Here is a 12,497-nt window from a genome sequence, read left to right as displayed (position 1 = left end):
GCCTCCCTCCTGGATATTAGAGTCATCGCCTTGGCGTCACGAGAGGTTGGTCTGTAAAGGGGACCGGAGACTTCGAATCTGGTGCTGGTAATGGTGCCAACAGTGTAGGGTCAGAGAAGCAGGTGCCCATAGCGCTGGGTGTGGAGGTAGAGGTGCCGGCACCACATACTGGGGAAAATATCACCAAGGGAAGCCCACCAATGGACATCCAAATGGCGCACTGATCGGTGAATGCTGGATCTGCACCTGAAGCAGGCAATTTGGGATAGGCCTGAGGTGCTCCAAAGGTGGATCTTATCAGAACAGTTTGCTGGTGCCATCTGATCTATATGATCTGATTTCTCTACCAACTGAGGGTCCAAAGATGAGTTCATGGAGTTTGCAGAACATCTGGAACACTTACCTTATTTGTGTTTCGTACATTTACCAGATCTCCCTCTTCAGCTACAATTAACAAGTCTCAACTTTGGGGCCCACCCCTGCCCTGGCTTTAAGAGCTTTTCCTTCCTCTCATTGTTCAGTATTACTCAATGGGGATACCCAGTATCGTGCAGAATCTGGGGACAATCAAATGAAGCGAACAGTGGTTCTGCCACAGTTTTACTTTAAAAACACAAATAACTTCAAAGTCATTTTCCCTTTAATTCATTGGGATATCAATAAATGTTTCTAGAGAAAATTATCTAAACACATGGTATGAGTAACATAAGTTAATTGTGGCATACAATAATTTATTTTAGTCAAAAGAAATGGTCGTTCATAGAAAAGCAAGCGCTACACACAATAAGATCTAGTGAGGAGTGTGAGACAGTAAAATAATGTATAAAACGTACATGCATCACAACAAATGTATTGGATACAAAAATAAATGACATAAAACATTCAAGTACGGAGCAAATATATATTCTCTTACAGGGACCTAGATTTTTCTTTAAACTCTTTGTAATGGTCACAGTGGAATGTACTACTTCGAATTGAGCGTCGACGTTTCGACCCTGGTTAATCTGTGCTATAGTTGAGCATCAAATGTGGGTCTTCTTCAGGAAAAGACAAAATGAATGGTGTGTAGCCTGCATGACAAGAAAAGATGTGTAAGATTTGGATCACATGTGTTTAGAATAGTTTGTATGGTGAGACTTCTAGGCTATGGTCACCTCTTTGATATGGTTTGTAAGGAATCCAAACTTATGGTTCTATCAAGGAGCTCCTGTGTCGCTCTTTGAGTGAGTCGATCACTCCTGGAGGGGCTTTCCCTGGTTTTAAATAAAAGTATAACCCTGGTTAGATGAATTCAGTGTGCCAGCGGTTAGTAGGCGGTTTGAAAATTGTAAATGATACTGACCTATGGATTATTTTAACATAGGGCCTTTAGGAAATGGTGTATCAACATTGTTAGTGGAATTACCAGTATTAAGCTGTCCGGTGGGTTTTATAAATTCAAGGGGTCATTGTGGTGTTTAGAGAAAGAAAAGGTTCACGGGGTCATTGTTGGCCTTGGGAGGCATGCAGTGTCATGTCTCACAACCTTGAGACTAGATCAGACTACAGGCACTAAATGCAAATAGTGTGAGGCTTGACAACGGATTCCAAAATTCACAGCCTGGGCAGGGCTTGAACCCTGAAAATGTATGAGGTGGAGGGGACAGAACACACTGCATTAGAATATTTTGATAGAAGGAAGATAATTCCTGGAAAGAATTTAGCTGACAAGTAATGAAAAAAAAGGAACAGACATCATGGTGCTTCATGGTTCCAGCGACATCACAGTGGTATTATTCCAATCACCGATGTGGAGCCGGCACTCCGTATCAGCGCAGATGAGCTAGTGAGAATGTTTCGGATCCAGTCTATCACCTAGGATATTGAACAGTGCAGAATCTCCCAGTGGAAGTATTCAACTTAATTGAGGCTTCCTTTTTACTAATGAACATATTTACACAAGAACAATCTAAAAGTAGTCAAGCTTCCTTACTTGTTTGTTGATCTCTGTAATGTTAACCCACAGTTTTTTCAGACCCATGTCCCCAGACTCAATGTTATCCAGCTGTTTTTGCTTTGTAAGCAGATCTTCATTAATTTTTGGGATCTCTTGAAATGAACTTTTTTGATTTGAGTCCACTGAAAGAGAAAGAAGGTTTGGTTGGAAACAGAAAAACAAATTACTATATTAATAATATCATTTGAGTGATTCAATGTGCTTATGCATTTTTGAGCCACAGTTAGAGAGACAAACATTGAATACTCAGATTTGGTTGGGACTTATATACAAAAGGAGCAATTTCTTATCCAGTCACATTAGTTAACCTCATACACATTTTAATCTATGAAAAGCTACCAACAGAAATCACTATAAAGGTATGAAAGCTACAATTTTGGCCCGGCTTGGTCTATACCTCAGGTAATCAATTTCTTTACAAGAAAAACAGCCTTAGAGCTTACCAGACAAAACACTGAGAATATAGGAGATGGTATAAATCAAGCAGCAAGTAGGCATGACTGGAGTAACATACATTTGCTTCTTCCGGCTTGGGTATTCTCTTTGTAGTCACAGGTAGTTTCAGTTAGCCCAGTATTAAGTGGAGGAATAGGGCAATTGTATTAAGGCTTGATGTAGTTGGTCTGTGATGCGATTAGCGTGACCATTATATTTCATGAGCTTGGATGCCATTAACAAGTTTACATAATATTCTGAACCAGTATTACCCAAGACTTTATTTAGGAGATTCAGTAGGAATATCATTTTACAATAGTGCATGAAAGGGCGGATTTGTTTTATTTTAAGGATGCAGCCTGTTGAGACCGGACACTCTGCTGCATAGTAAACAGTAGTTTACCCCTGCCATGAGTGCTGGAGTATGTGTTAAATTAGTATTCTCACGTTGCTACATTAAGCTAGTGAGTGCGCATAGGCCCATGCCTGTCCTTGACAATGGGAGATTCAACTCATGTCCAGTGACTTTAAAAGGCACACCAACCATACTTTCATAGTAGAAAGTAGACTACTGCTGATGACATGGATGTTTTACATTAAGTGGTGGTGGCAGAGTACCATTTTTTGAATCTATAGTGTGACCAGAAATTTTCATTTGTCAGTGCAGTCTACTTACCACATTTGTGTAAAGTTCTGCTGTGATGTAAAATCCAGAACTCTGTGGAGACATCACATGTGCGTGCTGAGTACATACGTGTATGAGTTGAGTGCTTAAGTAAAACATGTATGGTAGCAGGACTCTGTATGTTGTATGAGTCCAAGTACTGGAGCCATAGTGTATTCCCATTGTTGAGCATAGCACAAGTTGGAAGTTGAAGACCGACCGATTTCCCCAGACAGTTGAAGTGTATTGCCTGCAGTTAAGTGGCTGGAGGGTGGAGGCCAGCACACTGACATGAGGTGGATGGAGACAAGCCTCTATTTAGAAATTCCAGGAGGTCTTGGTTATTAAACAACTGTTTATTTGTTCTTGCCGAGCACAGCCATTTAGTAGGGATAAAAAGCGGACAGAAGTTTTTGCTGCTCAAGGAGATGAAGTTTCTAAGCTGGGCATTCTGTTTTGCCTGTCTCTGATTATTGCTTCAAAAAGCCAGTTGAGGGGGACTTGCACCTCATTGTGATAATTTCTTGGATGCTCCTTCTTTAAGCCAGACCCATGGCTACCTGCTGTGGAAAAGATCAGCTGGCACAATAATTGTGTCAAGAGAGCAGCCTGAAAAGGGCATTTGAAAGAAAATCAACCTAAACCAGTTCTGAAACCTTAGATGATGTATCCACTTTCCTGGCCTGGAAATGTTGTGTAAAACTGGAATCCAAAAGTTACAGATTTTTCATGGGCAAGGAAGAGAGTGCTACAGAGAGTAATTGAAGGACCACTGCATGACCAAGGTTGAGGTCAGCTTGACAGCCAGTCTCCCAGAAGTGAGGGATCAGTTCTTAAAGTCTCAATTTTATAATGGAAGAGATGAGGATCTGCCTGGCGTCTAGAAGCCTGCATGCCTGCTGATAGAAGAAAGATACATTGCTGAAAGAAGAAAGAGACATTGTCCAGGAGGCTAAGACTAGTAAGTCCAAGGAAAGCTCAGAGAAAGACTGCCAGAAAGTGAAGCCAGGAGCAGACCGCGCCAACTTTACAGGTACCAATGTGTCTGCAGGCATTCACTTTGTGCTGCTACGCAAGACCTGAAATATTGCCAGTTTCTGCAGAGTTCCTCGTCTGAGGGGTTACCACTGCAAAGAGTAGAGAAATGGGCTGTGCACACCACACAATACAATCTGGAACACATGCAGGCAAGTAAAAATGGGGCTCATCCTATAAACAGAATGAGGGAGTAAGGCCAACCCAGGATATCTGAGATGAGGAATGGAGTCTTGTTGACTGAATTACTTCTTGGCATACAAACTATGTAAATGCGCTGGGTAAAAGTGAGGGAATCGGCACCTGTACCTAATTTATTTCTCTATCTACAGTGCACTGAGTAACTGAGCCATTCGAATCGCCAGAGTGGGAACAGAGAAGCAAAGGGTCAGTGTAACACTTAATGGAGAAAGTAACCAAGATGATAAACCTGTAACCGCAATTCCATTTGACCTGGACAGTACTTTGTTCTGCTGGGAGCTTAAAGTACTTTCTTTTTAAATGAAAGATAAGCACTGGGCTTGACACTACATTATAGTGCTACAGCAAAGAAGAGGGTGAGAGAGGAGTGTGTGTTGTATGCCCTCTTAGAGCCATAGAAAAGAAATAAAAATACACAGACCGAGGAGAATCTGAAGTACTGGTTAAAGCCGTATGAAAAGTGAACAAAGGTAGTTCATTTTAAGCCAGAAAAGTATGCTCCTTCATATGAGGAGACCCTCGCCCAGATTATGGTTTGCTCCACATCCAGAAAATGAGTTTGAGTTTACTCTCACCACAAGTTGTTAGTTTTTGGTGAATGACCAAAAAAGGTTGGTCCGCTATATTAAGTTATTTTGCTGCAAAATCCTCTTTATGAATATCCACTCCGAATTAACCATTTCCAAACCTACAGTAGGTAGCACAACTCCAATGATGACAATGGCATGGTTACGTCTATCCTTCCTTCACCTTCTCTAGATGGCCACATAAATGTCTGTTCTTCTCACTCACTTCGAAGTAGAGGACTGCAAGTCAGTCTCAATTATGGTGTAACCAGATGAAAATTACTTTAATGGAACAATCATGACAGAGTATTTCCAAGCAAAAGCAGCTCGTACAGGCTTAATAGTGACCGATTAACCCAAAATCTTTCTTGATGGCATAATTTTCAGGAAAGGCTGGTCATATGTAGCGTGAAAGTATACAAGAGATTGGATGATCATTACTAATACAGCCAATAGGATCTCTGATGCTAAACTAGTGCAAATTTAAGCTACTGAGAATAATTTGAAAACCATCATACAAATTACGATGCATTAAAAAGCAATAATGAAATGGAAGAAAGAGCTCCAAACCAGTTGAACATTTTCAAGTTTCAGAATGATATAAAATAAATTCTTGCATGAAACAAACTTACACATATGTTATGGTTAATTACTACAAATAAAATCTCATAGAACAAAGGTCAGAGAGAGACTTACTCCTAACAATTGGACCTTCAGCTCACAGTAGCATTGAGGCCATGGTCAATTTGGTGGACCAGGTACTGTTCAAACATAGAACAATATCTCACTCCAAGAATGCCATTTCATAATGGTAGGCCGCCTTGTAAAAGTTGGGGTCGCAAAAATGGAGCTAAAAAGGTACAGTGGACAAAGGAAACTCAAAATCGTAGCCTGGAGCAAATGGTATAAACAAACAGGCTGGGCATCAGCAAGACTCCAATCTTATAGAGGAATATCAGTAAGGTTCCCCAGTAGAAGTCCAATTTCAGGTACTTCATAATGGACTAGACTTTGTGGATACCCACCCAGATTTCACCCTTTTAATCTTAGATGAGAACTATCAGAATTTTCCCAGATTATCAAATTGATGTTTTTATTAATGTTTAATATGCAAGTCAAGAGACACTGAACAGAAGCCTGATTAACATATCCTCTTCCAAGCCACCGCCACCCTCTATACTGCTTGGCATACTGGCCTCTGAACAGGTATTCCCCAGAGAGATAGAAGCTATGGCACTTACCAAACCAAGAACATCTGACAACTTACCTAACATTGACAGGGAAGCATAAAAAGGAATTAGGTTGAATCCATATCTTGTAATTAAAGCTGTTGCTGACAACGGAAGGGCCACACTTATTTAGACCAATCATGTGTAAATGCAGGAAAGTTTAAGATGACAGGCTGCTCATAAATAACTAAGAAATAACTGAGTTATTGATCCAAATAAAGATGATGGTAGACGAAAGCAAATGAAAGTAGACAGCAAAATAGGAGTCTGACTTCCTGGTGGCTACAGAACATAACATTTTCTCAGAGACATTATCCTCAATGACCTACTCCAGGTAGCAAGTTTGTGCAGACTTTGGTGCGGGAAACCAGGGTTCGAGCCTCGAGATAACGTGCAGTCCACATTCTGTTGTTCTGGGCAAATCACTTCATCTCCCAGTGCCTGAATGTGTAATGAAAATACGGTGCTCATGTAAAGCGCTCCAATACCTTCGGGTCGAGTTTGCGCTATATAAATATGCACAAAAAAAAGTGCTCCACTGCCTAAATTATGTGACTGGTTCTCAAGGACAGTGGACAACATTATGCCCTTATACCTAAAAGAAGAAAAAAAAGATGTCCTCAGTTTTCTAACAAATATGATCTAGAGACAAAGGTTCTCGTAAGTCTAGAAACATAAGCTAAATACACAAGCATACCTCAAGAGGAGTCACTTAAAGTCATACAAGAATTTCTATAGGAGTGTAAATGGCGCAACTTCACATCAGCTCTAACAGGCTAGCTTTCACTCAAAATTGGATGGAATTTGAAGTAACAATCTGTCACCAAATTCAAGGCACCTCATTGAGAAGTATCTTTGCCCAGCATCTGACACTCCCTTATGCAGACAGTTCTGAATCTAACTTAATCTATTCTGAAACTAATCCTTAGAGAACCAATATAGGAATCCGGCATTGATACAACAACCTTTGTATTGTCTGAAGGAGCGAGGAGGATAGTCTGTGCTTTATTAAGTTGCTGAATACAAAACGTCAACACCCATAAGCTCCAAGGTAGAAATGGACTGCTAAAACGTAACAGTTTTCACTCATGAGCATTATGGGAAAATCTGCACAGTTAATCCCTTCAACTTCAATATAACATCCTTGCACGCCACGGACCTCGGACCACGGACCTCTGCCGAATCCTGCCTGCTAGCCGCTGCTGCTCGCCGGACCCGCTGCGCGGGTCCCGCTTCGCGGTTTAGCAGTGTGTGGAACTTTGCCTGGGGCTAATTGGGACACCGGCAGGGCTGCGAGGGTAGAGCGGGTGGACTCTGAGTTCCAGGAGTCCCCGCGCGCCCGTGTCAGCTGGGCTCCTCTCCCTGCCGGCCGCGCCCCCAACACAGCGGTATTTAATTACCTCCATCCCCCACACCAGCGGGAATCTACTTTTATCCTTGCAACGCCACGGACCTCGGACCACGGACCTCTGCCGAATCCTGCCTGCTAGCCGCTGCTGCTCGCCGGACCCGCTGCGCGGGTCCCGCTTCGCGGTTTAGCAGTGTGTGGAACTTTGCCTGGGGCTAATTGGGACACCGGCAGGGCTGCGAGGGTAGAGCGGGTGGACTCTGAGTTCCAGGAGTCCCCGCGCGCCCGTGTCAGCTGGGCTCCTCTCCCTGCCGGCCACGCCCCCTAGTTCACCTTAAAAGAAGCAGCCTTTCCCGCTGCGCGGGAGGGCGCCGGGAGAAGCCCGGGACAAGGGCGGGACCGTCTGTGGCCGTCCGGGGCCGCAGGAGGCCGGGCTGGGCCTGACCCCTTTTATCTTGTAGTTCGGAGGATAGTGTCTCGACACAAGTTGGATATGGCAACAGAAGAGGTTACTCCGGGTAAAAATCCTAAATTACGTAATGGCTCATTGGAGAATTACTTTCCTAAGAAGAGTGAGGGAGAAAATGACGCTATCCTAGCAGAGCGTAGGGCAGAGCGGCGCCGCTCAGTTGAGATTATGAAACACAGACCCCTCACCGATAGTTTTCTTGCATTGAACCGGGAGGGAGATTCGACTGATTTGATTGATTTGAGCGAGGTTAATACAAGCCAAGACGGAGTCCCTTTATTGTTTCGTGACTTTGTAGCCACCCCTTGTTTGCCCTCGGATGATATCGTAAGCGTCTCACCTACCCCTAGCTGTAGCCGTGTTATTGAGACTTCTAAACCTAAGCAGCATAAAGTTAAGTCCTTACCTGTAGCACAGATCCATCGCCCTCCCCCTAGTAAAAGAAGGAAGAAACAAAGGGTGGTACCAGGTACAGCCAAAACCTCGCACACCGACTTTGGTAAAGGGATTAAAACTCTTTTTACAACCGAGACTCCACCAGTTGTAGCGCAGGATCATACACCACAGGGAGCGGTTATACCGGTTCATTGCCCTGTTGTAGTAGACACACATGATGCGACTCCAATTAACAACGATAGAGCCACCCCATCTGTTACTTCACCCCAACTTCTCTCCTCAGTGACGGGGAACCTGGAATTTTTGTTGAGATCTCTTCTCCTTCCTATCAATGAGTCTATCAAAAAGGTTGAAATTAGATTAACCATACTGGAAGCTGCCATAACTAGTATGTCCACTGCTACTATTAATAAAGGAAGTGGGGTGGTGCATTGTATACCCCTGACAGGGCCCCCACCCACTATACCCCAAAAGAAAACGGGAAATTCATCTGTCCCTGTTCAGATTAAGCAAATTAGCCAGCCTCAGGATAGAGCTGATCCCCCTCCACAAAACACATCGCCGCCCAAACATTTAAAGGCTCCAGCCACTGTATCGGGTGCTGTCTCCACCAAACCAACCTTAAAGGTTTCGACTAGCAACATCCAGAATGCACACGGGGATGGTGAAAATAGTAGAACATCTCATAAAAGGGTCCCACAAGTAGAGATCCCCCCAGAAGCTGTGCCTTATGTTGTGATTTTAACGGGGGTGCCACAGTTAACAGGAAACAAGAAGGAGGGATATGTTGACCTCAAGAATAAAATCATCCACTGGTTGAGGATGCATAGGCCGATAGCGCCAAATATAGATGGGGACATAGTTCATGTCAGAAGGATCAATTGGCTGGGGAGTACTACGAAAAATATAGAGGGGGACTTAGTGGTGGTCAACTTTAGAGACCCTCGGGCAGTTGATTATATCTTAAACTGGCCACCTGGGAACGGGGAAACTGGCATCACCCCACGGGCTTTAACATTTTTTTATCCCAGGTTTGAAGTCACTACCACTAAATACGCTAATAGACCTCAGTCTTCTAGGCCGCCCTTTACACTACCCTATATTAACAACCATCCCCAGTATGGGCATCAGTCCACCAGGATGCCTGATTTACACTCCGCTTGGTCTATGGTTCCCTATAGACATACGATGAACTCGGGCCCTAGGATGAATCACCTGATACCGTTTACCCCGCTGGATACTTACAATCGGTTTTCTCAGCTGTCAGGGCTGGAAGACTGCGATTGAAGTTTGGGGCCTGGGGGGGGGGAGAATGAACTCCATGGAGCAGAGGATATTGGATTAATCGGTGGGACTATAGAAGCAGGAAAAGTTAGTTTACCTACAGCCCATATGGCCATCACCAACGACCTCATTGAAGATCCTAGGCTAGCCGGGCCTTTGACTATTATGGATGGTTGCTCTACAACCACCGCTTCACTGGTCAAGGAGGGGGGGGGGGAGTCTTACGAGCAGGGTGGTTAATGAGAGTTCGTTTGTGGTGGGTAATACTTCTATGCCTAGAGGACAGCGGGTAATAAACCTCCTTTCCTGGAATATTGCCGGGTTAAAGAGGAAGCTCGAAATCCCGGAGTGGCATACATTCACTGAGCAGTTTGATGTTTGCCTCTTTCAGGAAACATGGAGCTTAGTCCCGCTATACAAATCGGGGTACACCACCCACTTTGTGCCTGCTGTAAGCAAAGGTAAGGGCAGACCAGCGGGTGGGCTTATAATCTGGTTAAAAATAGATCTGAACTGGGTGGTCACATGCCACAATGTGGAGTGCAATGATATACTCCACCTTTCGGCAAGAGGACGGGAGGACGCAGTCAGGCTTGACCTTTTTAATGTGTATGCTAGAGGGACACCAGGCGACTCTACCTCTTCGACCCTATCAGTTCTTGACTCGGCCTTAGCCAACTGCTCTTGTTCGGCTAAAATCTTTGTGGGGGGTGATTTTAATTGTACTTTCGAACCCCTCCTTGGAGACGATCCCTTAGGAATTGAAGAGGAGGATTCGAAATGGTCCATTCCAACGCTCTCCCTCCCCCCTATCAAGAAGTGGTCACCCAGGGCCATTCAAATGAACGCACTGACTAGGGACTACAATCTAAGAGCCCTTAATGGCAGGACCTTATCCGACCAGTCAGGGGCGGTGACCTTTAATAGACTCTCAGGGCCGTCCCGAATAGATTACATCTTAATGGATGTTGGATTCTGGGCGGACCTTATTGATATGAAGGTCTCTCCAAGTCAGGATAGTGACCACAACCCCCTGTGCTGTAAGTTCAATTGGGGTGTTTTTAATGTCAGGGGGGCGAGCGACTCCTTAAAAACAACTAAAGAGGTGATCCCATTCAATAATAACCGTAGATTAAAATGGGATAAGGTTAACCTCAAGGAGGATGATATAGGTATCATCAAATCCTTGATTGAGGGTTTGACCTCTAATTTAGAGATCTGGGAGGGAGATAATCGGACCATCGATCCCCAACACCCCTCACTTGACTCTGTCTATAAAGCGACAATAGATCAAGTTGGCCAATTTTTCATTTCGAAGGGGAAAGGCTATAGGGCTCCCGCTATACCCTCTACTCTTTGTAAACCATGGTACACCGATCATTGCAAGAGCACAAGGAAAAATCTGACAAGAGCTCTGCTTTCAGGTGACCCTTTACTGGTTAGAGCGGCCAGGAAGGACTATCTGAAAGCATTATCATTGGCCAAACGGGAGTGGGAGGAACGGCATTGGCAGGAACTTTCCTCGGCTGTGAGTAGTAGGAACCCGAATCTCTTCTGGGATTTGATTAATAAAACGAGGCAGGGTAAATCGCAACCATTGGCTGTTCATATAACTAGTCAGCAATGGTTTACTCATTTTTCATCCCTATATGGCGACTTAGAGGAAACATCGAGTCTTGGGGTGAACGGGTGGGGTGAAGGGGTCCATCCGGAGGACATTGCTTTGTTATTTTCATCCTCAGAAGTAATGATGGCAATTAGGCACCTTACCCCTAAGAAAGCCGCTGGGCAGGATGGGATCCCCGGAGATTTGCTGATGGCGGAGCCAGAAGTCTGGGCTAAACTAATCGCCAGAATAATGAATCTGATCACGAGGGGTCATCAGGTACCTGACTCCTGGAAAGGAGCCGAGGTAGTTACTGTGCATAAGAAGGGGGCAAGAGATGACCCTGCGAACTACAGACCTATCAGTCTGATAGACATCATCCAGAAAGTGGTCGGCAGGGTCATCATCTCAAGAGTAGGCGACTGGATAGAGGAGGCTAGTGTCCTCTCCCACTTACAAGCAGGGTTCAGAAGGAAGGTTGGCACGATGGACCAGGTCTTTCGTTTTTTTGCAATCTATTGGAAGGCGGTTACCATCAAGAAAGGCAGTTTGTACATGGCCTTCATAGATCTCAAGACTGCATTCGACCTGGTCCCTCGTGCAAAACTTTGGCAAATACTCGGAGAGATGGGTTTTCCCAGCAGTCTTCTGAACCTAATTGTGAAGCTGCACGAGGGGAATTATGCGCGGGTTAGATGGGGATCGCAGGGACAATTAACAGATAGGATCCCTGTGCGGAGAGGAGTACGTCAGGGTTGTGTCATGGCTCCGACCCTCTTCTCCCTATTTGTAAACGGAGTGGTGGACCATCTGAAGGGGGAAGAGACGGATGCCCCATCCCTGGCGGGGGAGAGAATCCCCACACTTCTCTTCGCGGACGACACCCTATTAATTTCCAAATCCCCGGTGGGCTTACAAAAACTTTTGAACCTGTTTAGCTCCTTCTGCACTACTCGAGGCTTAACCATCAACACATCGAAAACTAAATTGATGGCTTTTGCCCCCTCAAAAAGATTTAAAAAACACTTTGTGCTTAATAGTGCCCCCCTTGAGCTGGTCACATCCTTTGACTACCTAGGAGTCCGGATAAATAGCCGTATGACCTGGAAGGATCATCTTTCCAAAATGTTACTCAGTCACCGTAGAGTATCCGGGGTGACGCTGAAGGAGCTCCGGGAATCAAGTAGTAAACCGGTCTCTCCAGCTATGGCCATCTATGAGGGACAGATTCTTCCGGCAGCACTTTATGGCTCCGAACTTTGGGGGTT

General features: G+C 44.6%; 1 protein-coding gene across 2 annotated transcripts in view; it reads right to left on the bottom strand.

Annotated features, from left to right (window-relative positions):
- The window catches only part of EFCAB14 (EF-hand calcium binding domain 14), a 278,772-nt gene that overhangs the window by 197,993 nt on the left and 68,282 nt on the right, over positions 1-12,497 (bottom strand). For both annotated transcript variants that reach the window (XM_078671656.1, XM_078671657.1), the window contains exon 3: positions 1,973-2,118. In XM_078671656.1, the coding sequence (XP_078527782.1) occupies positions 1,973-2,118 (146 nt within the window). The remainder of the gene's footprint in view (positions 1-1,972; positions 2,119-12,497) is intronic.

This window comes from Lissotriton helveticus, chromosome 1_2 (assembly GCF_964261635.1).
Source record: "Lissotriton helveticus chromosome 1_2, aLisHel1.1, whole genome shotgun sequence".
Lineage (NCBI taxonomy): Eukaryota > Metazoa > Chordata > Amphibia > Caudata > Salamandridae > Lissotriton > Lissotriton helveticus.
The sequence above is the reverse complement of the archived record's forward strand: the minus strand, read 5'-3'. Positions and strand labels throughout refer to the sequence as shown.